This window comes from Equus przewalskii, chromosome 4 (genome assembly GCF_037783145.1).
Source record: "Equus przewalskii isolate Varuska chromosome 4, EquPr2, whole genome shotgun sequence".
NCBI classification, from domain to species: Eukaryota; Metazoa; Chordata; class Mammalia; order Perissodactyla; family Equidae; genus Equus; species Equus przewalskii.
This window is the reverse complement of record NC_091834.1, coordinates 53,876,024-53,903,342: the sequence shown is the minus strand read 5'-3', so window position 1 is coordinate 53,903,342 and position 27,319 is coordinate 53,876,024. Positions and strand designations below refer to the sequence as shown.

General features: G+C 43.6%; 2 protein-coding genes across 6 annotated transcripts in view; one reads left to right on the top strand and one right to left on the bottom strand.

Moving 5' to 3' along the window:
- Nucleotides 1–23,031, top strand: part of CDCA7L (cell division cycle associated 7 like) — a 49,769-nt gene extending 26,738 nt beyond the window's left edge. The window contains exons 2-10 of one of the 4 annotated variants that reach the window (XM_008535480.2): nucleotides 8,413–8,553; nucleotides 12,935–13,069; nucleotides 15,861–16,238; nucleotides 17,692–17,763; nucleotides 17,861–18,031; nucleotides 18,779–18,904; nucleotides 19,660–19,809; nucleotides 20,910–21,046; nucleotides 21,655–23,031. In XM_008535480.2, coding sequence (XP_008533702.2) covers nucleotides 8,413–8,553; nucleotides 12,935–13,069; nucleotides 15,861–16,238; nucleotides 17,692–17,763; nucleotides 17,861–18,031; nucleotides 18,779–18,904; nucleotides 19,660–19,809; nucleotides 20,910–21,046; nucleotides 21,655–21,685 — 1,341 coding nt within the window. In that variant the 3' untranslated portion in view covers nucleotides 21,686–23,031. Of the gene's footprint in view, nucleotides 1–8,412; nucleotides 8,554–12,931; nucleotides 13,070–15,860; nucleotides 16,239–17,691; nucleotides 17,764–17,860; nucleotides 18,032–18,778; nucleotides 18,905–19,659; nucleotides 19,810–20,909; nucleotides 21,047–21,654 lie in introns of all 4 variants that reach the window. The other 3 variants (XM_008535475.2, XM_070615895.1, XM_070615896.1) reach the window with 3 other exon arrangements.
- DNAH11 (dynein axonemal heavy chain 11) overlaps nucleotides 22,189–27,319 on the bottom strand; it is a 295,301-nt gene continuing 290,170 nt past the window's right edge. For both annotated transcript variants that reach the window (XM_070615891.1, XM_070615892.1), the window contains exons 80-82: nucleotides 24,747–24,859; nucleotides 24,058–24,198; nucleotides 22,189–22,940 (exon numbers count right to left, since the gene is read on the bottom strand). In XM_070615891.1, the coding sequence (XP_070471992.1) occupies nucleotides 22,693–22,940; nucleotides 24,058–24,198; nucleotides 24,747–24,859 (502 nt within the window). In that variant the 3' untranslated portion in view covers nucleotides 22,189–22,692. The remainder of the gene's footprint in view (nucleotides 22,941–24,057; nucleotides 24,199–24,746; nucleotides 24,860–27,319) is intronic.

Sequence of the window (27,319 nt, the reverse complement as noted above, 5' to 3'; positions counted from 1 at the left end):
AATGCTTTCCTCTGTGTAAAAAATCGTCTTTCACAGATGCAAGATAGTACATCCTGCAAATTTGCCATCCTTGCTATCAAAATTGCTTTCAAAACACTTAATAAGTAAAATGCAATAGTGGGCATGAATTTCTTTTGTACTGCTCCTGAGGGCTCAAAATGAAACTTGTTTCCAGGTGAAATATACACTGGTGTTTCTGGGATTAGAAACATTTCTTGAAGCTTTATCAGAGTCACCTCTTGAATCTGTTGGCCTTTAAGAGAATCTCAGTTTATTTTCCTTCAGAAACTAATAGATGATCAATATATTCCTCTTGGCTAGGAGGTCGTAAATTTTAATGCAGGAAGAATGAATTTAGATATCATTGAGATATGGAAAAGACTTAATTTAAAAAGTTATACTTAATTTTAAAATATAAAACTTTAAGTTAATGATAACATTCATTTTTTCCAAAGGTAAATACTTGATTGAAAAGCAGCTGGCAGTTTGAGCCATCTTTTTATAGCTTATTAGCTTCTTTTATTGAATTTTAACTGAGGCTCAGGCTGTCAGAGGTTAAAGTGAAATGGAGACCTTGAAAGTATTGTGTTTTGTTACTCATGCTGGAAAGGCACATACTAAATGAGAAGCTAGCAGCTACTCAGTAGGATTTGTTTTTATTCGTCAGCTTAGTTGGGGTAGAACAAGGCTGGATTCCAACCAAGTGTGGTTCTTCAGACAGCTGTGTACCCCAGACTTTGAGTTAACGCCTGGTCTTAGGAGCCCAGATGCCTGGGTTTGAGGTGTGATTCTGCCAGTCGTTAAAGCCGAGTCCTGGTTATGTGAGGTGATGTATCTGAACCTGCCTTAGGTGCGGGGCTTGGGATTTCAAACCACATGCCCCTAAAGCGCTGGTGGCATGAGAATTGGGTGGAGGTCTAGATTTGTTCTTAAATTTGGAGAAGAGTGCATTTGTTTAAGGAAGGAAAATTACCCCCACATTTTTTAATTGTCTTTTTTAATTTGTCTTTTATGGTTGAATTTTGAAAAATTGTGGTAAGGTACATATAACATACAATTTACTGTCTTAACCATTTTTAAGTAGTGTAAAGTACATTCAAATTGTTGTGCAACCATAAATTGTTGTGCAGACAATTTCCAGAACGTTTTCATTTTGCAAAACTGAAACTCCCTACCCATTAAACAGCAACTCCCCATTTCCCCCTCCCCCCAGCCCCTAGCAACAACCACCATTCTACTTCCTGTGTCTAGGAGTTTGACTACTCACATGAGCTGCCTCATATGAGTGGAATCATACAATATTTGTCTTTTTGTGACTGGCTTATTTCACTTAGCATAATGTCCTCAACGTCCATCCATATTGTAGCATGTGACAGAATTGCCCTTTTCGTTTTTAATAAGTTGATGCTGCTTATCAATTACTTAAATATTTATTAAGTACCTCTAAGTATACAAGACTCTTCTTGGCGCTGGAAGGAGGCAGGGTGAGAAAGACAGACGCCAAAGAGATCCAGAGTCTGCTATGAGAGTTAACTGTCTAATGAGGAGGTTAAGATATGGACATGAAGAACTGGTGTGAAGTAGGAAAAGTTACATACTGCAAGAGAGGAACAGAAAATGGGCTTGAACCTCCATACTCAAAATGTGTTCTGCAGACCAGTGCATGGGTGTCACTGGGGAGCTTGTTAGAAATGCAGGATCTCAGACTCTGGCCCTGACTGACTCCTTTAGACTCTGTAGTTTTTGTTGTTGTTGTTAATTTTTTATTGAGGTATGATTGACCTATAACATTATATTAGTTTCAGGTGTACAAGTGATGATTCGATATTTGTAGGGTTTCTTTCCTTTTTAAACTGAATAGTATTCCATTGCATGTGTATATGACATTTTGGTTTATCCATTCATATGTCGATGGACACTTGTGTTGCTTCTGCTTTGTGGCTTTTGTGAATAGCACTGCTATGAACAAGGAAAAGGCTATTTTTTTTTTTTTGAGGAAGATTATCCCTGAGCTAGCATCTGCTGCCAATCCTCCTTTTTATGCTGAGGAAGACTGGCCCTGAGCTAACATCCATGCCTGTCTTCTTCCACTTTATATGTGGTATGCCTGCCACAGCATGGCTTGCCAAGCAGTGCCATGTCCGCACCTGGGATCTGAACCAGCAAACCCCTGGCCAAGTGGAACGTGTGAACTTAACCACTGTGCCACCGGGCCGGCCCCAAGGAAAAGGCTATTTTTAATTGAAAGTTTTTCTTTCTACTTCATTCTCTTAACGCTTTCGTGTCCAGTACTATTACTATCAGACGCTAGTAGGTACGGTTGGTAGTATTTGCAGTTTTGGCATTTAAAATTACCCTGGTGTTCCACAAAGCACCATGGGTTTTGCTGTGTGCTTTCCTTGAGTGAGTTTGAGAGTTAGCCTGTAGATGTCTTGTCCTGATAAATAAATGAAAAGCAACAGGATATATTAGAGTATATCAAGAAGCCATTTTGTTTAAAACTAATTCAGCCTGACCTTGTTTTTCCAAAAGGGCCTGATGTTGCTTGTTGAGCGTGCATTATTCATCTGTCTTAAATATTTACTATGTCCCAAAGACAAGAATGATGCCCTTAAAGGTAGGGATGTAGCTTCCCCCATATTGACATTTCTTTAAGGATAAGCATCTCTTCCTAGACACTAAGGATTAATTACCGACCTGCTGACCACTGATCTGCTGTGCCAGCTAAGCATCTCATGACAATTGTAAAAGCGACATTCCTATCATATATGATGTATGCTCTTTGTTCCAAGACGGTATGTAAACACTTTGTATGCCCCCCCACTTCATTGGTGTCCTTCCTTCATTGCAGAAGGCAGGCCCTGGGCTATAGTCCTCAGACTTGGCTTATAATAAACTCACCCCAATTTTGATTTATAGATTGATTATGGATTATTTGCATCAACAGTCCTTACATTAGAAGCTGACATTTTAAAACTGGGAGATTTCTTGCCAAGACTCAGATTCCTGGTTTCTCTGGGAAGGTGGAAGATCGGTCACGTGTCATCCGCTGTTCCTGCACAGCAGTGGTCCGCTGGGATGGAGGAGAGGCCGCCCTTTCTGGACTCGTGTCTTCAGCTCACCAAGTCAGCGCCATCCCGTGTTGTCTTACCCTGAGCCGCTGCCTTCATTGCCGGCCTGCTTGGCCCCAAAGCCTGTTGAGTGTGTATTCTTTGTTTCCCAGATGAGCTAGGGTAATTTGTAGGGCTTATAAGTGAAACTTGCAGTCCTTTCCAAAAGAGGAGCTGTGAATATGACTACTTGGTATGTAGATGTCCTGGTATTCTGGGTGGAAATCTTTAGTTCTTCTTGTATAGGAGTGTTACAGAGTGCACCTGTTGACCCAGTACACCTTTCCTAGGAAACGACACCTTCCTAGGAAGAGGAGTACAAGGTCGGATGCATGTAAATACCGTCACAAGGCATTTATTGATGACCTGCTTTAGGCAAGACCCTGTGTTGAGTGCTGGGGACTCCATCCTAGTGCCTGTGTCCTTGTAGGGGAATTGAGTCCTGGTCCTCCAGTTGACCTTTGATGATATTCACATTGTTATCCCAACAAGGACAGAGTCAGCAAATAGAAACAGTGTGTATGAAAGGAATAAAATAAATGTGTGTATTCAAAAAATAATCATCAATAATAAAAGTCTTTTCACTTTGAGAAGGGAATTTTCTTGATTTGTTTTTAATTAGTGAGATTGCAGTTTTTCTAATGTGGAAGTTTGATTACTCCAAATACAACCCACTGTTTGGAAATTTTTTGTGTTTTCTTTTCAGTTTAATTTTTTAATTTTAATTTTCTTTAATAATGCTTTAATTTTTTTTCTTTTTTTTTTTTTTTAATGAGTCTTATGATTGGCATTGTAATCAAACAGAACATAAGCTTTGGGGAAAAAAGTCTATTGAACTCTCTGCCTAGACTACTGTTACCCAGTGGATTGTTGGTGAATGGAACAGAGAAATGACAGATACTTGGGCCTAATATATTAATATATTGTTAAACTGGTCACACAAAAGAGAGCTGTCTCTCTGAATCCTCTTTTATCGAGTCCCCTGTATGCAAATCTGTCTTCTTTATCGAGTCTGTTAAACAGTCTGCTGCTCTGAAGACAGTTGAATATTTTACGGAGACTCTTGCTAAGTCCTGGGGCTTGTGATTGTCTGCAACTCCTGCCTTAATGCCTTTTGAAGTTAGGCTGCGAGAAACAGAGCCCTGCATGCCCCAGAATGCAGAGTGGTTTTCGCTTTTTTGAAAGTGTATTCTTTCTACCAATTTTGTTCCTAATTGGTAATCACAGACCCCCAATGGTACCTCTGGAGCAGGTGACAAAGTCATAGATCAAGGAGGAGGAATTGGGTGGACACAGGCTTCCCAGCAGTGGCGGCTGTGACAGTAGCCCCAAGGCTAGTACAGTTGCTGCTGGAAGCAGTTTATTCATGTCACCAGCCTCTCCGTTCCTTATATGTGCTTCCAATAAATCATGACATTGGGTGATCCTCCTTTAACTTTTATCTTAAAACAAGCTTCCGGGCCAGCTGGGCCTTTTTTTTTTTTTTTTTTGAGGAAGATTAGCCCTGAGCTAACATCTGCCGCCAATCCTCCTCTTTTCGCTGAGGAAGACTGGCCCTGAGCCAACATCCGTGCCCATCTTCCTCTACTTTATGTGTGAGACGCCTGCCACAGCATGGCGTGCCAAGCGGTGCCATGTCCACACCCGAGATCCAAACCGGCGAACCGTGGGCTGCCGAAGTGAGACATGTGAACTTAACAGCTGCCCCACTGGGCTGGTCCCTCAGCTGGGCTTTTTGATTCATAGAATGGCCATAAATCAAAAGGAAAAATACTGAAACTAGCTCACCATCCCTCTCCCAGTGCCACTTCAGGAACCAAGCTCGGCGCTATTATGTAAAGTCTAACATACTTACACTTTCATCAGTATTATCTGTGTTTCTCTAGTACGAGTATATTTTTGGAGTATTGGTTCTGATGGCTAAACAACAACAAAAGGTGTCTTTGAAAAGATAAGGGTGCCAAATACTGTTAAAGTTACCTCCTTATGAAAAGTTTTCGTTTTTCTCTCAAGAATCATCTGAGAGTTAGATTTCATTTAGCAGTTTCTTTTTAGCATAAATGTGGGAGTTTTTTTTTCCTGTCGTTAGTGGAACTCTGATTCTGTAAATATCTGCCCGTTTGTCCCTTGAGGTGATTTCATTAGATGGTGGGAAAGTGGACGTATTAACCCTCTGACATCTTTAAACTTGTATTTAACTTCTGGATTTGTGTTCTCTAAAACCAAATGTTAAACTTCCTTTGAACCGTTAACTTTCTAATTGTTCTTTAAACAACAAGCGTTAAAATCATGATAAAAATAAGATTAGGGATTAGTAATTTCTCACATGAATGTAACTATAAAATTAATTCAATGCACAGAGAAATAGAATTCAAAGAATTCAAGTAATTTCTGAATATGTAACTATATATGCTAGTGCAGTGGTCAAAGTGTGATCTGGGGAATCCCACGATCCTCTCAGGGTTCCATGAGGACAGAGTTATTATCATAATAATACTGAGTATTTTTATCATAATAATACTGAGACATTATTTGCCCTTTTTTGCTATATTGACATTTGCACTGATGGTGGTATGAAAGCATGGCGGAGAAAACTACCAGCCCTCATCGTGAATCAAGGCAGTGGCCCCAAGTGTACTAGTGGCATCGAATTCTTCACCTCCATGCACTCAATTTTAAAAGAAAATGCCAGTTTCGCATGAGAATGTCTTGCTGTAGCAGTAAAAATTATTAAAGTCTTGACTCTTGAGGGCATATCTTTAAAATACTGCATGATGAAATGGGAAGTACACATTAAGTACTTTTGCATCCCCAGAGTACAATGATTGTCTTGTTATCTCATGGAAAAGATCTAGTAAATGGTGGGACTGTGTTCCAAGGGTAGAAAAAACTACAAAGAAATCTTGAGCTTGATTGATTGTTGGCAGTATTGTTGCTAGTGGTGGTGGTGAAGTTTGAAACTATTTTGTGTGTACAGTCGTGCGTCACTTAGTGATGAATATACCTTTTGAGAAATGCATCGTTAAGTGATTTTGTCATTATTGCGAACATCCTAGAGTGTACCTACGCAAACCTAGATGGTGTAGCTTACTACACACCTAGGCTATATGGCACTTATCTATGGAACCACTACCGTATATGCAGTCCATTGTTGACGAAAATGTCGTTATGTGGTGTATGACTATTGTAGATAGAGCAAATGGGTAAGTATATGAGAAATACTGGGAATTGGAGTTTTTGTTGTGGGGGAAGGGAGATACTACTGTGGGATTGAGGGGGGTGAGGAAAAATCCTGCCATGTTGGATTTGAATTCAAGTGTCACTGTGAACTTACAATTGGAGATATTTGAAATATCCTTGCTCTGTCCAGTCAGAGCCTAGAAGCAATGATACTTCACTAGCAAGGAGCACACCGCATTCTCAGATCTTGATTTCTAAATGCCAGGGCTCCTCGGAGAATCTCAAATACCACCCTACTTATTTCTTATTAAGCACAAAGGGGAAAAGATATTTTGCTAAGGAAGAATCTGGCAGATCCTACCTTGTCAGTCAACCAACATCACCACTAAAAAAGAGACACAGCTAGACATGAGGTGCTTCCTGAAGGAAGAAGGCAGCACCACCCATGAAGTCTTGCCAAAAAGAAGCAGACTGTAGTCTGACTGAGCCTCTAGATTCAACTACCAAATTACAGGAAATCCAAAGGGACAGAGGAGTTTGTTAAATACCATCTTGGGGCTGCAAAAAAAAAAGCCCTCCAGGATCTGACAAACAGATGATCCAGGTTCTTCAAAAATAAGTTGCAAGAAAAAAATTAAAACTGAGACATGAGAACGGACTTAAGACCTCTTGACCAATGTATGGACCTTATTTGGATCATGGTACAAATAAACTGTGAGTTTAAGAAAATGTTACTAGAACTGTGAACACAGACTGTACATTAGCTGATGACACAGGGTGAAAGGATACTATGTCTACAGTTGCTTTAAAGTAATTTGGATGGAGGACAGTTGGGTAGGGATACAGATGAAGTAGGATTAGCCATGGGCAGAGAATTGCTAGGGAGTTCACGTGTGTTCATTATGCTGTTCCATCTACTTATGAATATGTTTGAAAGTTTTCATAATTCCATTAAAAAACCCTACTAATTAATGAGTGATAACCCAACATTTTGTGCCTCCTTAATGTCATGAAAAAACGATCAAATACAATGCATGATCCTTGCTTGAGTGGATCCGTTTTGCCCCCCAAAAATTATGAAAGACATTTTGGGGACAGTTGGAGACATTTAAATATGAACTTATAGTAAATGTTATTATTGAATTAATGTTAATTATTTTAGGTACAGTTATGGTTTTGTGTGATTCTGTAGGAGAAGTGTGCTGGGAGATGTGTGCTGAAGTATTTTAGGGTGAATTAGTATGACGTCTGCAAATTACTTTAAACACACATGGATTAGGTTGGCTCAGACTAAATTGCTGTTTTCCTAGGTCAAAAACAGTCAAATATCAGCAAACGCCTGTGGTTGAACCTAATATTTGTTAAAAGAGAGAAAGCAAATGTGGTGACAAATGGGGGTTCCAGGTGAAGAATATACCAATGTGTGTACTATTCTTTCACTTTTTATGTATTTGAACTTTTTCAAATAGGTAGTCAATGTATAAAAGTGAACTCTCAGCACATACATATTTGTTAGATTAAGTCTGCTGACAACATTCTCTCTGGGGATAATTGCCTGTAATAATGTTTAAATTCTCTTAGAATTAATTCTAAAACTACTTAAATTGATTCAGAATATAGAAAAGAAGGAAAACGACTTATTTCATTGTGTGTAATTTCTTCTCTCTGAATCAGCATATGACAACAGAAAAATGAAGAACTCTAGGTGGAAATTCAGAGGAGCTTACTAATATCTTATGGAACCTTTTCCATGGATGACCTTTAAAAACAAATTCACTATAGGAGAAAAATAGATCATTGGTTTCTCAGAAACCAGTGCCTATTTTCTTATTGTTTCTCGCGAGATCAAAAATGGCTTCTGTCTAGGCATGGCCTTCGCATTCTCTGTAAGGTAGGATGTATCTCTAGAATTTGAAAAATAAGTCTTTTCCTCCTCCCTTCCCTTGCTGCCATGAGGTGTCAGCTGAAGCCCATTTTGCTCAGGGTCACTGGGGTCTTCTGGGCAACCAGGGCAGATTAATAAAGTTAAGAGATGGTAATTCCTACTCCTTTGTAGAAAATTTCCCTAAGTGATTATTACAGCCCCTGGTTTTATCCTTCCTCTTTTTAAAATCCAAAACAGATCCCCAAAGAAGTGGCTGACATCTTTAACGCCCCCAGTGATGATGAAGAGTTCGTCGGTTTCCGAGATGATGTTCCCATGGAAACCCTCTCATCAGAGGAGAGCTGCGATAGTTTTGACTCACTGGAGTCAGGGAAACAGGTACGGATGCTTCCTCTCAAGGCAAGCGTGTTCATCTGGAAGCCTGGATCTTGGTTCAGATATCCTTTTCTTTGGACGTGGTCTGAGACTGGTGATATCAGTTAATTGTTGAGCATTTTATTTTATAAGCATTATGCCTTCATGTTTCAAGAAACTAGTGAGAGTACCCAGCTCACTTTAGCTGTTTAAATCGTTTCTACGCACAATTATTTTTTAAATAAATGGGGACTTCATCCGATCAAATCCATTCTCCTTGCCACTTCGGGCTGCAGCCTGCAGCGAGGCTGTATTCAGAGTGCTCCCACACAGCTGGCAGGGGGGCCAGCCCTGCACCGCTTTGCCCACCCCGTGCAGTGCGGTGGAGGGTGTGTGGTTACCCTGAGACAATTGCGGTTCTCTGCTCCTGCAGTGTGGTCCTATGAGCGCCTTGCTCTTGGAATTGCTGGGGAGAGCACTATTCTTTCTTTAATTACTTCGATCTGTGGCAAACACAAGTTACAGGTCTCTGTTAGATTCCTGGAGGTTCATATCATGCCTTAGCAATAGCATGGCCAATCAAAATATCTAGCCTTCTGTGCCATTTTCTTCTGAGTTCATTGTGGCACTCAAAATTCCTCATTCTCCCTCAACCATGGCCTCTCTTGAAAGGCTGTAAATTAAACCCACCTTGCTTCAACTGGGCACGTACAGGAAGGGAAGCAGTTAATCATGTAAGTGAAGTGCCGGCTTGATTACTCAGCTGACTGTGGTGGTCTGGCCTCCGTGGGCATGGAGGCCAGGTTGCAGGGGCCTCCCTGGTCTCTTTGGTCCTCATCTGTTTGATGTCTCTACAGCATTTGACCCCACCAGCCACCTGCTTCCACTGCCCTTGGTCTCTTCTTCTCTCTGACACGTTTTGTTCTTTGTTGTCATCTCTTCTATTTCCTGTCCCCATAGGGGATGTTCTCCAAGACTTTGTCTTCAGTCCTTTGTCTTCAGTCTTTTTGTTCACTTAGTGATCTCAGTGATTGGTCTCGTTTCAGCTGTTACCTCCAAGTTCTTTATGGCTTGGCTTCTCTGTGCAGCCCCAGATGTATTTCTGACTGCCAGTTGGACCCATCCTGATGGTTCAAGGGAGATCTGAAACTCACCATTTTCCCTCCCCTGGTTGTCTGTCTGTCTTCCCCATTTTTATCTCCATCTTTGGTGTTCTTGACCCCACCTCCTCCTCTCACGTCTTCCCAATTCCCTAGCACTAGTGGATGAATCTTCTGCCGTGTTCCTCACCTCCACCCCTTCCCATCTCGTCCCTCTAAAGCTACCATAGTCCTCATAGCCCTCACCTTAGTTGTAGAACTGAGTTCTGGTCACAGTCCTCCCTTACTCAGAAATCACCAGTCTCTGTTCGAGCATAGACAGGCAGCAAGGGAGAGCGGCGCATTCTGAGCAGTGCAGGAGGTGTGAAGTGCCGAGCACAGAGGCTGGCATGCAGTAGGCCTTAAGAAACAAAGCAGCTGCTTTTGCTGCTGTAACAGCTGCTGCTTCTATGCGTGGTCAAGCCTGCCCTTCCCCCCGCACCCCCACCGTCTGACCCAGTGTGCCTTAGGTGGCCCGTGACAGTGTGCTTGTCTTACAGATGGCACTTAATTCACATACCTCCCTGGGAAGCTGTAGGTGCTGTTCTTATCCCCATTTACTGGTGATAAAACCAAAGCTCAGGGAGGTGAAATGACTAGTCCAAGGCCCTACATCTGAGTAGTGGCCAAGCTGGAATCTTCCAAATGTAGGAGAACCACTTCTCACCCTGTCCCCTCCCACCGCTCTTTCCTGCCTGCTGTGCTGTAGTTGACCAGAAACTGCAGCGATCCCTCATCAGGCACTGTTCTGCCCTGTGTGTGCGCTGGTCCATGCTCTTCATCCTGCCTGTGTGCTTTCTCATCGTTTTTCTAGATTCTGCCCTAGTTCAGATCCAGTTCAGATGTTTCTTCTTCTGTGAAGTCTTCCTGGATTTTCTTTCTTTCTGTGCTCCATATTGCTTGTGTCTCCCTTATAATACTGATCCCCACCATGTTTACTCATGGACCTATCTAGCTCCCTGACTAAATTCTAAGCTCCTTAATGGAAAGGACTTCATACTTGAGTGGTGCTTTCCAGCTTCCCTGGCTCAGACTGCTTGCTTGGATTGTCCCTTTCCTCTTGGTTCATGCATCCAGCACCCGTTGGTGAATGAGCACCCACTGGGTAGAATTGAAGTGGGATACTTGTCTGACTGGTTTATCCCACCATCACTTTCTAGTCTGCTTCTTCATGTCACAAGAGCCTCCAAATAAAAAATGTAATCACTCTGTTAGCTCCCTTCTGATCTGTTATTTGCTCACATTCTTGATCATGGTAGAGATAGGTGACCAAGGCCCGTGATACGTTGCCTCATTGATTTTAAGGGATAACAAACAGATCCTGGGGAGCAAAGAGCTGTAACCAAGAATGCAGTGAGGCTGTATGGAGTGGATATTTGCTTCATACAGACCGTATTAAAAACAATTTTTACACCCTGTGGAGTGAGGAGAATAAAAGCATAGGCCTTAGTTGAGGACTGACGCTAAGTTGTTTTTCTTGATCAGAACGAGCCACCAAAGATCCTGTTTGTCCTAGGCTGACCGCTGCCCTGTGAGGTCAGCTTAAAGGATAGAAAGAGCCAGAAGGACTGGAAGGCTGGAACTTGCTGCTCCAGGGCATGGCCTGTTCTCTTCGGGCCCTAGGCAGAGACTTTGTCTTTAATAACATTTAATAGGCCCCTTGCCCTAGATCAGCCTGCAGGGCCTTGCTCCGGGCCTGTCCTTGGAGGGAGCAGATTCCTGGTGGGCTTCCCTAGGAGCCCGCCGTGTACCATTCCTCCTTACCGACAGACCCTGGCCTGCTGCTTCCCCGCCTGACCCCACCCACTCACGATCCATTTTCACCAGCTGAGCAAAGCTTCGTGAACTTGCACACGGTATGTGTAGCAATGCTGACTTTAATCTCCCTTAAACACAATTCGAATTTCGCTTTAAAGAAACTTCCCTTTCGTGTGTGCATTTTTTTTCAAGCAGCTGCGCCACAGCTATCAACAAAGGAACCAAGTAATTTAGCTCTGAGCACACTCTCTCCAATTACCCATAATAATTCATAGGAGACATTTTTAAGCTTAAAAAAATGCTGGATCTAGGCATTTCTGTCCCTATCCCCCTGTAAGTTTTTCCACTCATCTATTATATCTTTTTCCCCAGAGATGTCTGAGCTTGAAGAAGTCTATAATTAAAGTCAGGGAAAGGCAGGGGGAGATGAAGATTCTCCAACCTAATGTGGAGTGATGAGGGGTCACTGCTCTATTGGGTGCGGGAGGAAGAGGCATCAAAGGCAGCTGGGGACACGGACTGCGGCCCTTGGTGCCAGCTTGGAGGTGGCTGGCCTGTGGGTCTCCGCTGCACTGCAGTTCTTTTTTCCCCCCTCTCCTTTCTTTGGAGCCTGCCATTTAGAGAGCCTGGTTTCCTTTTTATTAGTTCAAAAGAAAGAAAACGTCATTATTGGAAAATGTCTTTCCTTCTTAAGACTCAGTCCTGTAGCATCTTTCCTTCTGCTCACTTGCTACCTGTTGGCGGTTGCTGGCCTCTCACCTCCTGCAGGGGAGGAGAGGCGGGGAGAGGAGGGCTGGGGAGGGTGGAGCTTTCCATCCGTCCTCTGCGCTGAGTGGCAGTGGAACAGCTGCAGTCTCCTCGGCAGTGGGCAGGGAGGGGTGTGGAAGGCTCCAGCTCTTTCCTACAGAGAAACTTGCTGGCTGGGGAAGGGAGGCATGCTCCCCGACTGGAGGAGAAGGGCTTTGGATGGCTGGTAGGAAGGAAAGCCAGCACGTGGGCGGGAGCCAGGCTTTCTCCTCAGGTCTTCTTCCCATGTGTTTTCGGTGCTCTGTGAAAGCAGACGTTCCTGAAGGCCAGCCCTGGCAGGGGACACTGAATTCCATCAGCATTTATCGGTCACACAAGAAGCTGATGGAGGCTGTGGCCAGTCTGAGTTTTTGAAATTCTTTGATTTATGGGTCTAAATTTCTGCAAGCTTTAGAAAATGTGTGTGTGTATATATATATGTATGTGTGTTTTTATTGTGGTAAAATATACGTAACATAAAATTTACCATTTTTAACTATTTTTAAGTGCAGACAAGTCCCAAGTTTCTTGCCAGCCAGACACTAAGTGGTATTAAGTACATTCACAGAAGCATTGTGCAGCTGTCGCCATTATGCATTTCCAGAATGTTTTCATCATTTCAGACAAACTCTCTACCCGTTAAACAATCACTCCCCTTGCCCCCTAGCCTCTGGTAACCTCAGTTCTTTTTTTCTCTCTGACGTGTGTTTTTAATTTAGCAGGATGTGCGATTCCATCCCAAATACTTTACAGAAGAGCTGAGAAGAATTTTTATAGAGGACACTGACTCAGAGACAGAGGATTTTGAAGGATTTACGCAGAGTGATCTGAATGTGAACAGTAACCCAGAAGTGATGGTAATAATTATCAATATGAGGGAGTGTGGGTTGTAGTATTTTTAGTCCTGTTTGTGAATTGTATTTTTACTTGTAGGGAGTCACTCTACAAATGAAAAGATTGTACTTTTTCTTACATGTTTCTCTTATAAGCCAGTTAACAAAATATAAAAATTGCTATTCTAAGGCTGATTCCTGGTCCGCCAGTCCATTATTCTCTTAGAGAAAAGCCAGTCATCTTCCCCTGGTGCCTTTGGAGTTTTGGGGGATGTTTCGCAGATATCCCTTATTGTCCTTATCAAAGAATTTACTTCAGACTTTCTTGACCTGTTTTGTCTGAAAAGAGGAGGGGTCTATCTGGGACTAACAAGTTCATTAAAGTCATTTCTTGTTGTGTGCAAAGTAGTGTTCTTAGTTTTACAGTTAATTTGGCAAAAATTTAGCTGTGGTAGAAAGAGTTTTCCCTGTGCATTCTTGATTGGGATGCTGACATGCTTTTTAGTGATAAAGATGATCCAGGCCTGCCCAGTTCCTGAGGGAAGTCTGTTCTCAGCACTTTGCCATCAAGAGACTTGCTGGTTGATCTCTTCCTTTTATTCTATATGTTTAGGCCAGCTTACTGCTGACTAGCATATATTTATCCCCAAAAATCAATATGTCCTTTCCTCCTTTGGTATCATGGTAAAGGATAGCGGTGACGCCTCTTTACTCTCACAAGCTCCTAAGGAGCCGCTTCTGGCATGGAAGCTCTGTAGAAGTTTAAATTAGCTGTAACTGGTAGGTTCCTTTTGTCCCTCACCTTTCCCTGGGGGGAACTTAAGGCCTGAAAGCCCTAAGGGTAGGCTGCTTTGTTTGATGGTGATTTTTTTCCATGAATAGCTACACAGAGCTGTGCCAGCCTGTAGGCCCCGGCCCTCCTTTGGCTTTCTTTACAGAAGCTGTTTATATGGCAGTTCATGTGATACAGTCTGGCCAGCAAGTCTCCAGTTTCTTGCCAGCAAGACACTAAGATCCTTCCGAACCCCAATGGGTATCGTTTACTCTTAGTGACTTACTTATCTTCTGTTCTTTCACTAAGTGATGTCTGATTATTCAAAGAATTTGTGTTTCCAGCACGGGAATGTAAATTACCCCAAAAGTCTTTTTTTCCCTTCACAATCTATAAGTTTAGGGTATGAATTGTGACATGTTACATTGACTCAGATGTCACTCATAGCTCGGGGCAGGTCCACCTGCAAATTTTGTTTTAAAATTCACTGAGAAAACAAGCACGGTTGCCTCCCTACCCAACCTCTTTCCCACCCTAGTGAGAACTGGTGAGACCACCTTTTCTGATAATGGGATCTTACTGTACCTTGGTGTCTAGTGGTCTTCTAGCCAGATGTCAAACAGCCACAGCAGTGGTCCTGGCCCTCGTGTTCTTTCCCTCAGGTCTGAGTCTCCACGGATAGTACAATTTGCTCTTTTCCTGCTTTGGTGTAGTAAGCTACTCCACATCCTTGGTAAAGAGAGGCGGTTTAGATAATGATTATGATAAGTAGATAAAGCCAGTCTGGGAGATGTTTCCTCTGCCGTTTTCTAACAGTGTCTCCTACAATTGGATTCCTCTGCAGCCCGCCATTTTGAATTCCAGAGCTACTAATGTAGAAAGTTCAGGATATTTTAAAAAAAATAGATAAGTCAGTACAGTATAGTCTTGTTTCTCTACTTGGCTTTTTGTGGATTGATTCACACACCAAGGTTTGGAAGTTATCTGTATTTTTTTCCTCCTTCTGCCTTATTTTTAACTTGAGTCCAGCTAGAATTTGGGGAGTGGTCCCTGAGGAGGAAGCCGAGTCACTTAGCTGAATCCTGGCCCATCCTGGTGCTGCTCGCTGCCCTCCTCACCGTAGCCCCATTGTTAGGAGTCCCTGACAGAGGTTCCCAGACTGCGCTTTCCAGCACGTGGGTCAGGGAAAGATGCCCAGGAGATGGCGTAGGTCTCAATATTTAAACCTATCTCTGCTATTGCGAAGAGTCCCATCACATCTGAGATATCACCCATGGTCACCTGGGTAATGTCACCCTGCCACTGGCTTCTGTTCTTCCTGTGTTCTCATGTGTGAAACATAATGTTTTAATGCTGGAGACCTATACCACTTAGTGGAGTTTGAAAATCGGGGGGAGAATTTCCTGCGGGGACTGAACTGGTGCTCTGTAGCTGTCTGCCTTGATTTCACCCATGGCTCTGCAGGTTACAGAAGAGGGAGGAGGGCTTCCCTTGGAGTGAGGACCCATCATGTCCTGGGGATGAGGTTCTCCCACTGACCCCGATGGCAGGTTGTCTGCCTGCTCCTTGGTCACTTCAGTGATGTGAAGTCAGCTCTCCTGTCACTTTTACTCAGAAGTCATATTCTTGCTATTTAAGGCAGAATAGTTGGTTACTTCTTTTTCCTTAGCACTCCATTTTCATCTGACGATAACTCTTAGGTCATGCACACCCTTTTCTTTGAATTTTCCTCATTGCTTGGGTTCTGGATGGGCCTCCCTGGCTGTTCCACTGTGGAAGAGCCCACGTCGTCAGCGTTTTGCTTCCAGCCTGCTGCTCTGATGGAACACAGTCTGTGGGTGGGTGTGGCTGCAGCACAGTGTAGTAATAGAATGCTTGCTCTTTGATTATATTCACAACAAACTATGAGCATTTAATTGAAGAGTTCAGAGGGAACTATTATAGTCATCTTTTTCCTACAATAATGTCAGAGTGATTTTAAATGTGTGTCTTTTTGAAGGTCTGTTATAGACAACATCTTTATTCTTTCTCTCATCTTGTTAGCTCATGGAGTCAGATTTGAGCGACGACAGTAAAGCCTCTTTAGGGAGTGAGGAAGAGGAAGATGAGGAAGAAGAGAAGGCTAGCCCCAGAAGGAGCAGGCGTAGAAGAAGCAGCATTGGTCTTCGGGTAGCCTTTCAGTTCCCTACCAAGAAACTGGCAAAAAAATCAGATAAAAACAATGCTTCTGAGCCGCTGTTTTCCAGCTCACACTTACAGGACAATAAAAAAGCAATTCTTGGAAGAAAGAAAAGCTGCAGACGGGGGAAGGAAAGGGACGATTCTGCCTCTGAGTCTGGCGACGACTCCAGGGATGAGGGCCAGGAGAGCTCAGATGCTCTGCTGAAAAGGACCATGAACATCAAGGAGAACAAGGCCATGGTAAGGCCCACGGCGGGCGGTCTGGGGGCCGTACCAGGCCCTGACCAGTGGCTGCTGAGGCTCTCAGAACTGTTGGCCCTCACAGCCACTGCTGCTTTGGCTTCTGTCAGGAAAGGTGCTCTGGGTATTGGGTGGCCTTTCTCTTTTCCTGAACCCCAAACAGTTATTACCTGATCAGCTGTGGTTTAGGAATAGAAAGAGACTCCCCAGGACCATTTTTAGCCCCCTACATGGTGCCATGAGCTAATGCTGCTTACTGTTTATTAAGTTCTAAATATGTAGTAGTAATGGAGGTGAGAGAGGCTGAACAACTGGCCTGATACCAGCAGAAAGAAGCAGAGTGTACATAAGATGTTGTGAGGCCCACTTGAGAGTTGCAATGTACAGGTCAAGCAGGTGGCTTTCAACCTAGAAACCCTTCTCTTGTGATGACCCGCTGTGGTTTCAAGACATCACCTGAAGGAATGAAAGAAGTCTAGCTATTAAAACAACTGAAGAGTTTTGAATCACTTTAAAATGTCACATTAATAGAACAATTAATGGAACAAGGTGAAATCTTTGTGTATTTGGTTTTTTTATATGTGGTCAGTAACTGTTGTTTGCTTCATAATTTTGTATAGATGGGATTAAGAAAAAAATTTTACCATTCATCACTTTTAGCATTTTGGTGTGTTTTTTCTTTAATATTTTAAGAAAGGATAATGTAATGATACTGTATATGCAATCTTATATGCCTAATAAGTTACATAAGAAAATATATAGCCTACTTTTGGGTGAAGTGTATCCTAATACTCATCTATGCTTAGCGAAGGGAAATTTTTAGCAATGTATCTGTCTGCATCTTTAAAATAAGAACTGTGTTGTTCGTGATTTTTTTGGTGATACCCAAACATTTATATGTTTCAGAAGAATCCTAATTGATTTGTCCAAGTGGCATATTAATGCCTGTTATTTGGTGGTATTAGGTGTTTCTTTGGAAATATTTTCATGAATTATTTTTACTGATGAGAAATTAATCAACTTAATGAGTTTTTTGGAGCTCCGAATAACTGTCAGAACGATCTAGTTGAGCCTTTTCTGTTTTGAACATTATGAAACTTGATTCAGGTGTGCCAAATATGTTGCAGGGTCACACTGCTACTTAATGGCCCAGTTGGGATTCTAGCCTCATGCTCCAGGTCTTGGTCATTTCCTGGCCAGTTTTCACTGTGTCATGTCCTTATCTATAAGGAATGGGCATAGATTTTATTCTCATGAATGATATGAGCATCTCACCGCTGGAGATAAAAATCTTTACATGTGAGGTTAAAAATCTCACAACTGTTGAGATCTTACGTAAACTACTTCAGTGAAGTATCTCGCGGCTGCAAAAGTGGAGACTTGTGATGAGGTGTTCAATGAAGTAGACTTGGCAGTATTGACGTAAGATCCTCTCTTTTGTTCTGAACTTCAGCTTGCTCAGTTATTGGCAGAATTGAACTCGATGCCAGATTTCTTCCCAGTACGAACCCCAAGCTCGGCTTCTGTAAGTGGAACTCCTTATACTGAAACACATAATCGATTGGCAGATGGCTTTTATTCAAGAAAGCACCCAGATGCATACCTCTGTGCTCTGCTTTCAGAAGAAGAGAACAGCGAGGCGGGCCTTCTCGGAGGGACCGACCACGCGGCGCACGAACCCGGCCCGGAGCGCCCGGCCTCCCGAGAAGTTTGCTCTGGAGAACTTCACTGTCTCAGCTGCCAAGTTTGCAGAAGAGTTTTACAGTTTCCGAAGAAGGAAGACCATTAGTGGGGTATTTTCTGACCATAATAAGCAGATTCTTCTTTTTGAAGCCAGTGGTCCTCAGATATGAGTGTTCATCACAGTCACCCCAGGGCTTGTTAAAAGTGCAGAGGTCCTGACTTGGTAGGTCTGCAGCTGCTGAGAATTTGCATTTCTACCAAGTTCCCAGGGGGCGCTGGTGCTCCTGGGACCACACTGAGAAGAACCCCTAGTCTAAGCTGGAGGCGACGGGGAGAGTCCTTTACCTAAGCCGAGCCGAGGAGCCCTCAATGGTTAGGCCACCCAGTTTGATCTCCGGTGGAGGCAGCAAAGGCCTGTTAACGCCTCCATTAGCTTGTGGTTTTGCTTGTGGGAAAGTACAGTGATTCCTCCGAGCCTTCCTGTTTTAGGAATGGGGCGTTTCAGGTGCTTTCAGTCTGGAGTGAGGAATTCTGGGCCCTTCCCATTTGTGGGTTAGCATTTCAGTGTGGTTCACTTCTGTGTCCTCACGGAGTTTACAGCAGGTGGCCACTTACTGGTCAGGTAAAACCTGAGCTGCTCATTTGTCGTTTATCACCTTGCCTTGCCGTGGCGGAAGCTCGGCCAGGTGTGCAGGAGCTCATTCAATTACTAAATGAATGAATGACTTCCGGGAAATAGAAGAGGGATGTAGTTAATATTCATGGTGCTAGAGCTCTGAACGTTTAAAATGTTTAAGAGTTTGTTTTCAACCGCTCAAAATATCTCATGCTGGGTCCCGCGTTGGCTTGTTTTGCAGGGGAAGTGCCAGGGCTCTCGACGGCGTCACCGTCTGTCTTCTTTTCGCCCCGTGGAGGATATCACTGAAGAGGACTTAGAAAATGTTGCCATAACTGTTCGAGATAAAATCTATGATAAAGTTCTGGTAAATTATACATGATGAATAATTTGCATGACTGTAATTCTTACTGGGAGTCTAAGGCACAGGTGTTTGAAATCCTGCCTTGTTTTTAACCTGGATCTGGGCCCACACCCTCCGCTGTCTCCCAGGGCTCAGAGGCGCACTCTGAATTGGGGGGTCAGCTGTCACTGGGACAGAGAGGATGGCTTAGTGCCGTAATTCTCACCAGGAGAGAGGTCTCTCTATCTGGGGGAAGGCAGGACTGTAGTCTGGAAAAGCATATTTATTTAAAGTTGTTATATTTTAAATATTTATGTGGTTTTTGTTTTAAACATTGAAAAACACAGTGTGCTTTTTGGCTAATATAACCATGGAAATTAAAGTTTCATAGAGTATCTGGTTGGTAGGAAATGGGTTAAAACTTCTTTTAAACGGTGATTTAGTAAGAGGCTGTCTGTTGTTCTGCATAATTTTTTAGATGAGTAATGGGACACTGTCTTAAGGTAGTTTTTAAATGTTTTTAATTTAAGTGTAACATTTTAAAACCCAGAGATTTTATACTCAGTCTCACGTGCCCTAATGTGCTTCTCTGGCCCCAGAACTAAACCTGCTGACAAGGCTCGTGGAGGGTGCCCTGGTTTGTACCGAAACAATGCTGCTCGATTCTGGGAGAGAGGCAGTGCGTCTCCATGCACTTAGAAATGCCCGTGACAGCATGTGGGCTTGTGGGCGTCACCCTATAAATCCCATGTTCACCCGCTGACCTCCTTCCCCCTCAGGGTAACACCTGCCATCAGTGTCGGCAGAAGACCATCGACACCAAGACAGTGTGTCGGAACCAGAGCTGCGGCGGGGTGCGAGGGCAGTTTTGTGGGCCGTGCCTGCGGAATCGCTATGGCGAGGACGTGCGGTCAGCACTGCTGGACCCGGTAGGAACAGCATTCGCATTTGTCATGAATTGTACTGGCGAAGGGAAGCAAGCCGAAGATGGGGCTCCCTGGGCCCTCATTGGGGACCTGTAGCTGCAGCTCTGATTTCTCTAGACCCCTCCCTCCCTCCTCTCGCTCTGCATCTTAAGACTCTGGCGGAAATGAAAAACAGTTTCCTTCTGGAAAAAGAGCAAACTGATCAACAGGTAGGACAGGAGAAGAGATTGTGTTGGGTCTCCCAGGGTCATTGCTGGGCTCTCGTACAGTTCTGGTTTGTACAGGTAAATCTGTCTGCCTTTCCTCCAGCAGCCTAATTCACCTTGGGTTTTTCTGGGCCAGGCCAGGGGAGTGTATATCGTGGTGGAGGGTGCCCGGCCTTGCTCTGAAGTTTCACATCTGTTAATGCAATTTATTTCTGTTACTAACTCATTTGACCTTAGGAAGTAGGTCTGTAACCTCCCTATGTCTCAGTGCCCTCTGTAAAATGAGACAGTAGTATCACGGTTAGCATGTATGCCCTTGAACCTGGGCAGTTGGGCTCCAGAGTCTGTGCTCTTAATCACTGTACAGCCTCTTACAGCAGTCATGGAGGTAAATATACTGCCCCCAGTTTGCAGATGAATATCAACCACTTAACTTCACTAGCAGTTTAACAGCAATCACACAAAGAGGGTGGAAGAGCTGGAATTCACACCTGGGTCTCACTGTCTTTTGGGAAACCCTGCACTCCCCACACAGGGCTGACTGCATGGGTGCGTGACCTCTGCGGTTGTACGAGGCTCTGCATTTGGTCTAATACTCCTGAAATTCTCCAGAATTTCTGAACAGGTATCAGCTAATTATGTAGCTGGTCCTGTCTAAAACCAACAAATTTTTCAGTGTTTCTCTGTGTGCCATGTTGGGTGATCAACCTTTCGGGGCTGGCTTGAAACACGTGAGGAGGAGACACGTTAGATAATCCTTCACCCTGTGACCTTTGCTAAAAGGTAACGCGTGTTGAAAGACTGGAGGAGAGGCCAGGTGGGCCAGGCTCCGGCAGAATCTCATCTCACCAGAGCCTGGAGGTAATGGGGAAATTTCTGCTGTCGTGTCTCTCCTAGGATTGGATGTGTCCTCCCTGCCGGGGGATCTGCAATTGCAGTTACTGTCGGAAGCGTGATGGCCGCTGTGCCACGGGGATCCTCATTCATCTGGCCAAGTTTTATGGTTATAATAACGTTAAGGAGTATCTGGAGAGGTAAGTCTCAGACCAAAAGTGGAGGTTGCCATCCGGGACCAGCAGGGGAGTCCCTCTAGGCGGGAGGTGGGTGCCTTATTTCAGGCGGATTCCTATGAATCACTTCGAGTGCCATCCGTTATCTGTTTGTATTGGAAAAAGCTCAGGACTGATATTTTCCCTGTTAGGAAATTCCCTCCTTTGTTAGAATTTTCAATTCAGTGCTTTCTGTATGCAAAATGTCGCCTCACTGTATAAAACAGAAGTGGAGTCTACAGGGCAGGCTGAGGGGAAGCTGCAGACTGTGAAGGGCCAGAGGCAGCCCCAACCCTACTGGGCAGAGAGGTTTGGGCGATGTGTGCCCAGGACAGAGTCGTCTCACTCTGGGGAGGAGGAGACGGAATTGAGGCCTACAGCAAACCCTGACGCGCGGTTTTAGAATGGGGCAGTGAGGCGCCTCACGTTCAGGGCCTGCCCGCGGGCCCTGCTGGTACTGACCTCGCGTCAGAAGATCAGAGTCGGGCTTTGTCCTCTTGGGGTTGTTGAGCCTCCAGCCGCAAATGCTGCTTTGTGTTTGCCTCCGTCCCACTCACTGCTTCTCACAGTAACACTTCCCATCTTTTTCTCAGTCTACAGAAGCGGCTGGTGGAGGACAATTAAGAGAAGGAAGAACCAGCCAGCTCGCCAGAGAGTACCGTTTGTGCCTGAGATTTCTTAGTCGTGTTTTTATACAGAAATTCGTTCTAGATCTAAATACTATTTTTTTAAAGATTGTTTATATGCTTAAAAAGATTTCTCAGGAACACAGCAAAGCAGAGGAATCTATATCCATGTATACGCAGGCCTGTTTGTAGTTGTTAAAAGCATCTGCAGATGATTACAAAGCACGGTTTAAATGGGGTGGAGTTTAAAGTTCAGGTAAGTAAGTTCTGCAGAAGCATTGTGTAGGCAGCTCTGGCCTTCGACCCTGTTTGATTATCCCTGTTGCCTAGATCTTTTACCTCCCAGACAGTAACTCCAGGTGGAGTTTTTACAGGGGTTATATCCCCTTCAGTTTCCCAAGTGACCATGTTCAAACCATATCGTTTAACCTGCTCTGGGTCATTGGAAACTTATATTGAAGAAGGTTCCTCGAAATTACAAAGTGCAATTAACCACAGAACTTGAGAATATTAGAGTTTTATTCAAACTTGAATGAACAAAAAGTGGACTGTCACTTCACTGACACTGGAGGCCTCAGAGCAATGCTGGCCGGCAGGAGTGTCCCCCTCTTCCTTCAGGATTCATCTGCTGCCTGGAGCCACTTGCTTCTAATATTTTGAAAGCATGTAGGCCTAAAAGATTTTGTTTAATATTTACAAAAACTCAAATTGCACTTACTAACTAACTGGGAGACCTCCAGCCACATTGTTTTTGAGGAACTGATTCTGAATAAGTTTCCAGTATTTTCTTCTACATTTCTTTCTTTCTCTCCCCATTCTCCACTTTTTAAGGATGGTGTTAAAAAAAAAAGATGACTGGATATGTAAGTTACTTAAAGGTTTTGGAATGTGTTTTATGCCTTTCAGTAGAATAAATGTGCATGGGAACACTGCAGTGTCACAATGAAAAATCTTCGCAGTGCTCTAGCTGAGGCTGGAGGAGTGAGTCCCAGCACGAGGGCCATTTTATGCTTCCAGCAGCAGAGCCACGCCTGCCAGAACCCATTTGGCCGTCTTCTCTTTGCTCTTCAACCTGAAGGTCCACACGTAGTTGGGGCCCCTCATTTTGGTTTTGTACACAGGGCACTCATAGGTGTGTTCGGTTTCCTGTCTGTCTATGGGTATGGCTTTCGCAAAGATGACGGGCATCACGGACATTAACTCCTTGAGGCGGGCTTCAACAATGGTTCCTGACTCGGTGTCCCATCTGGCACCTACAGCAAAAACGCACGAGTTGCAACAGTGTAGCATGTGGGTACTGATCCTCTACTTGTAGGCAATAAACATTCTGGTTTTGTCATGTTATAGCTTGTCACTGGCTTCCTTACTGAGCTGGCCCATGACTGAGATATATGAGGTAGGCTATCTACCTGCTGCCCAGGTGCCACATACACACTGGAAGCATAGATTGTTGCTCCCATGCTTGACACCTAAACTTTGCTACCAAAAGTAAACATTTGAATTCAAAAGGTACAAACTTGCACGAAAACAGATTCTAAAGCAAACTAGTTTGCCCTCCCTTTAAAAAAAATTGTGAATTTGAATGCTTATAGACTGTACGAGGAGTCTCTAGTTCAACACGTTCCCTCTCCAATGTGCCTTCTTTTCTTACGCCAAGTTCAGGTCAGTCACCTCCATCACCCACCCTGCCCTTAAATGTTTGAACTTGTTGCACTTGCTTTAAAGTGAAAAAAGAAGCATCTTGGTAGAGACTAGGATAAGAGGAAATGTCCTGCATGGCTGAATAATTTGGAAACTATTGCATTCTCTACCCGCCCCCTCTTAGAGAGTCACAATGTGCACTGCATCTTAAAGGCTCAGAGAGGGGCTGGCCCGCTGGTGCAGCGGTTAAGTTTGCACGTTCTGCTTCGGCGGCCTGGGATTTGCCGGTTTGAATCCCGGGTGTGGACATGGCACCGCTTGGCAAGCTATGCTGTGGTAGGCGTCCCACATATAAAGTAGAGGAAGATGGGCATGATGTTAGCTCAGGGCCAGCCTCCCTCAGCAAAAAGAGGAGGATTGGCAGCAGTTAGCTCAGGGCTAATCTTCCTCAAAAAAAAAATAAGGCTTAGAGAACCCTTATAATAAAACATCAGTGTGAAGTTAACCGACAGTTTTTAAAAAGAAGAATTTGAATTGATTATATTAAAAAGAAAAATAAATTCAGTGTATGTCTTAAATTATCCTGTGGCATTAACACCAGATATATGTGCAAATTCAAGTAGCAGCCATTAGCCTAAATGCCCTAAAATTTGGCTCACATTGGACACACATCCTGGCATTTAAATTGTTTGAAAGAGACTCCACATATTCCTTGGGGTGGTGTCTTACCTTCCATGAGGAGCCCGTGGAGATATGCGCCTTCCCTCGGGGGATGGCCATAATCTTCCTTCGTTTTTTTGGTAACATCAACAGTCAAGCACATTTTATCCAGTGGCCACGCATTTTTTCGAGCCATAGTCTGCATGATTGCTTTGGGAGGAGCAGAAGAAACAGGAATTGAAAGAGAGGAGATAAAGTTATACATAAGGTTCCCAGGAGCCACTGGTCAGATGAGTGTCTTCCTGAGGCGTGCTTTGGCCCCAGGGTGCGTGTGGCTGCTCTAGAGCAAGGGCTGGCGAACTCAGGCCCACATGACAACTTCCCTGCTTGTGTAAATGAAGTTTTACTGGAACGGCCATGCCTACTGGGCTTTGTATTATCTGTTTGTTTTTGCACTATCCTGGCAAAGTGGAGCCGTCATGAAAGAAACCACGTGACCCTTGATGGAAAACGTCTGCTAGAGTGAACGTCATCCCCCCTCACATGGCTGCTCCTGGACCTCCTCCCCTTGCGCTGCTGCCTGCAATTTTATTTCCTCTGCAGTTTCTGCTGTCATTCCGTCTCCCTTTTTGGTCATGGCTACCGCAGGAGGACTGGTCAGCAGGGCAGGCAGAGTCACTCATAGGTAAAGCCAGGCAGGATTTCTGCTGGGGGGGGTGGTTCTGTCAGCATCGGGGGCTGCCCTACCACAGCCTTACCAGTTAAGAAGGACTGAGGATTGAAGAAGCCGGACAGCCACACCACAGCTGGAAGGGCGAGATCTTGTGTCCAGGTGTCGAGTTCTCGGCATCGCAAGAGGAGGTCATTAAACCTGTTTAGCAGAAAGCAAGAAGAAATAAACTTGCTTTTTAGTAATAGAGAAGTTTTCTAGTAAGATTAAGTAGATTCTGGGGAAGGGATGGTGGGGGTTGTGGGAGAGAAATAGACCACTGACGACCAGTAAGATCGTTGTCTGATGATGTGCACAACATTGTCCTTTTAAAGGGCTATATTTTTCTCTGTTGAGATTTTATATCTTAGAACTATTACCATTAGGGACAAGAAACACTGGGGAATGTGGAAAATTCATCTCCATTTATTCAACGACTATTTTTTTAGGTGGTCCTAGTGGTATGTGGTGACTATACACAGGTGGTCTGTGCCATGATCTGAGCTGACAAGTGCCAGCATGGAGGAGTGTAGAGGGTGCATGGAATGCACAGGAAAACACGTGTGTGTCTGAGGACGGGGAGGGGAAGGCTGTGATGACTGTTAGAAGACCAGAGTTACTGGGAAAGGCAGTAGAGCTCATGGCAGTAGACTTCTCACACGCGGAAATGATCTGAAAGCGGGAGAGGAAAGGTTATTAAGGGGAGCACCAGTCTTCCCTCCATTGCATGCCTGTAGTTTGAGAAATGCTATTTCTACACAGCTATTCTCATCTCATCCACACAATTATGGAAGATAGGAAGGATCTGCAGTTCACCTGAGGAAGCTGGCTCAGAGATGCTAAGGAGATAAGGTCATCTTTGATAAAATTAGATGTGAAACCTTGAAATGTAGGTTTAAGGGCTACTGAAAACATTGGGGAAATGGAGCCAGGGGTATGAGATGGAGCACAGAGAGGACAGCCCAGCAAGCCAGCAAAGCCTTCTCCAGGGTGAGGGCCACACAGGCTAGTGCTGCAGTGTCCTGGCAGCTGGGTTGGCTCAGAGTTACAAAGGAAGAGGGTTGAAGGAGGAGTCATCCCGACAAACCCCACTGCAGGCGACATGTGCCTGAGGTTGGGCTGTGAAGCAGGAAAGGCTCTAAACGTTCACGTTCAAACTTGGGTCCCCACAGGGAACATTCCTGCTAGCTATCAGCTATCAAAATAGTTCAAAATAGTATCAAAAATAACTATCAGCTATATCAACTACGGCCCTGTGCCCTGCCCCTTGTTAAATTCTTTCAAATAGCTGGCTTAGGCAAAACATACTTGAAGATAGAAAACACAAAGAGAAAAAGGCTAAGAACAGGAAAAGCAAGGATAGAAAAAGACTTTTTATCTCAATGTTGCCATAAGATAAACACTGCAGCCAGACAATTTGCAATAAGTTTTTAAAAAGTGAAGTGATTGCTTGTATAAACGAGATTATGGTTTAGAAGTGATCAACTAAGAAAAAGTGAAGAAATTAAGTTAGAAGATCTCAAAAGCAGAAAAAGCAATTCTGGAAATGAATGGGAAAAGTGAAGCAGCATAAGGTAGAATAATAAGGAAAGCTAAATAAGATGAAATGGAAATAATGAAATTTACTGATACAATTCTAGAAAATTCAAGTTTCCCTCAATTACAAATTTGAATCTCTATAAATCAAGGACATACCATGTTTCAAGAAAATTTGACACAGAATAATCAATACTAAGATACATCTTAATATAGATGGTGAAGATAGAGAATCCCCTGAACAGCCAGGAAGACACATGGAGTCTTTTTTAATAAAGGGGAAAAAATTATGTCAGCTTCAGACACCTGCACAGCAGCATTTGATCAGAGGATAGAGTGATGGTTACAAAGTCTTCCAACAATGAATGGATTAAACTTTTTTTTTTTATAACCAACCAAACTGTCATTTGAGTATAAAGACAACTGATTATATGACATGAAAAACCACCAGCAAATCCAACAAAGAGGAAAGTTAATAACCCAGGAAATAAGAGGAATCTTGAAAAAAAAGATTCTTAAGTATGTTTAAAATCCTGAGAAAGAAAAAGAGGATAACAGTCATAAAAACAAAAGCAGAAAATTATGAAACTAGGTCAGGTACCTCCCCCCAAAATATAAACAATTTGGAACTGAAAATTGATTTTGGATAATGAAATTTTAGAAATTGAGGAGAGAGATAGTAGACCAGAGACGACTGAAGATAAAATGAAGATCACCCAGAACTGATGAAATCAACCAGAATACAGCAGAGAGAGAGAGAGAGAGATGGAAAATATGAGGGTTCAGGTAGGTAAATATAAGGAAGAGAACAGAGAGGGCAATATTTGGAGAAATAAGGACTAAAAGTTTTTCAGAGGGGAAGCAACAGGTGGACTCCCACATTGGTAACAGCTCACAGTACCAAGCAGGATACAGTTTTAGAAGTCCACACCTAAATACAGCAGTAAAAATAATAGAACATAAAGAGTAAAGGGAAAAGTCTTAAAAACTTCCCGCAGAGAATAGATTAGTTGTGAAGGAATGTCAAGTATATTTAAGAAGAGACTCATTAGCTATAATAAATGCCAGAAGACAATGGAGTTAGAA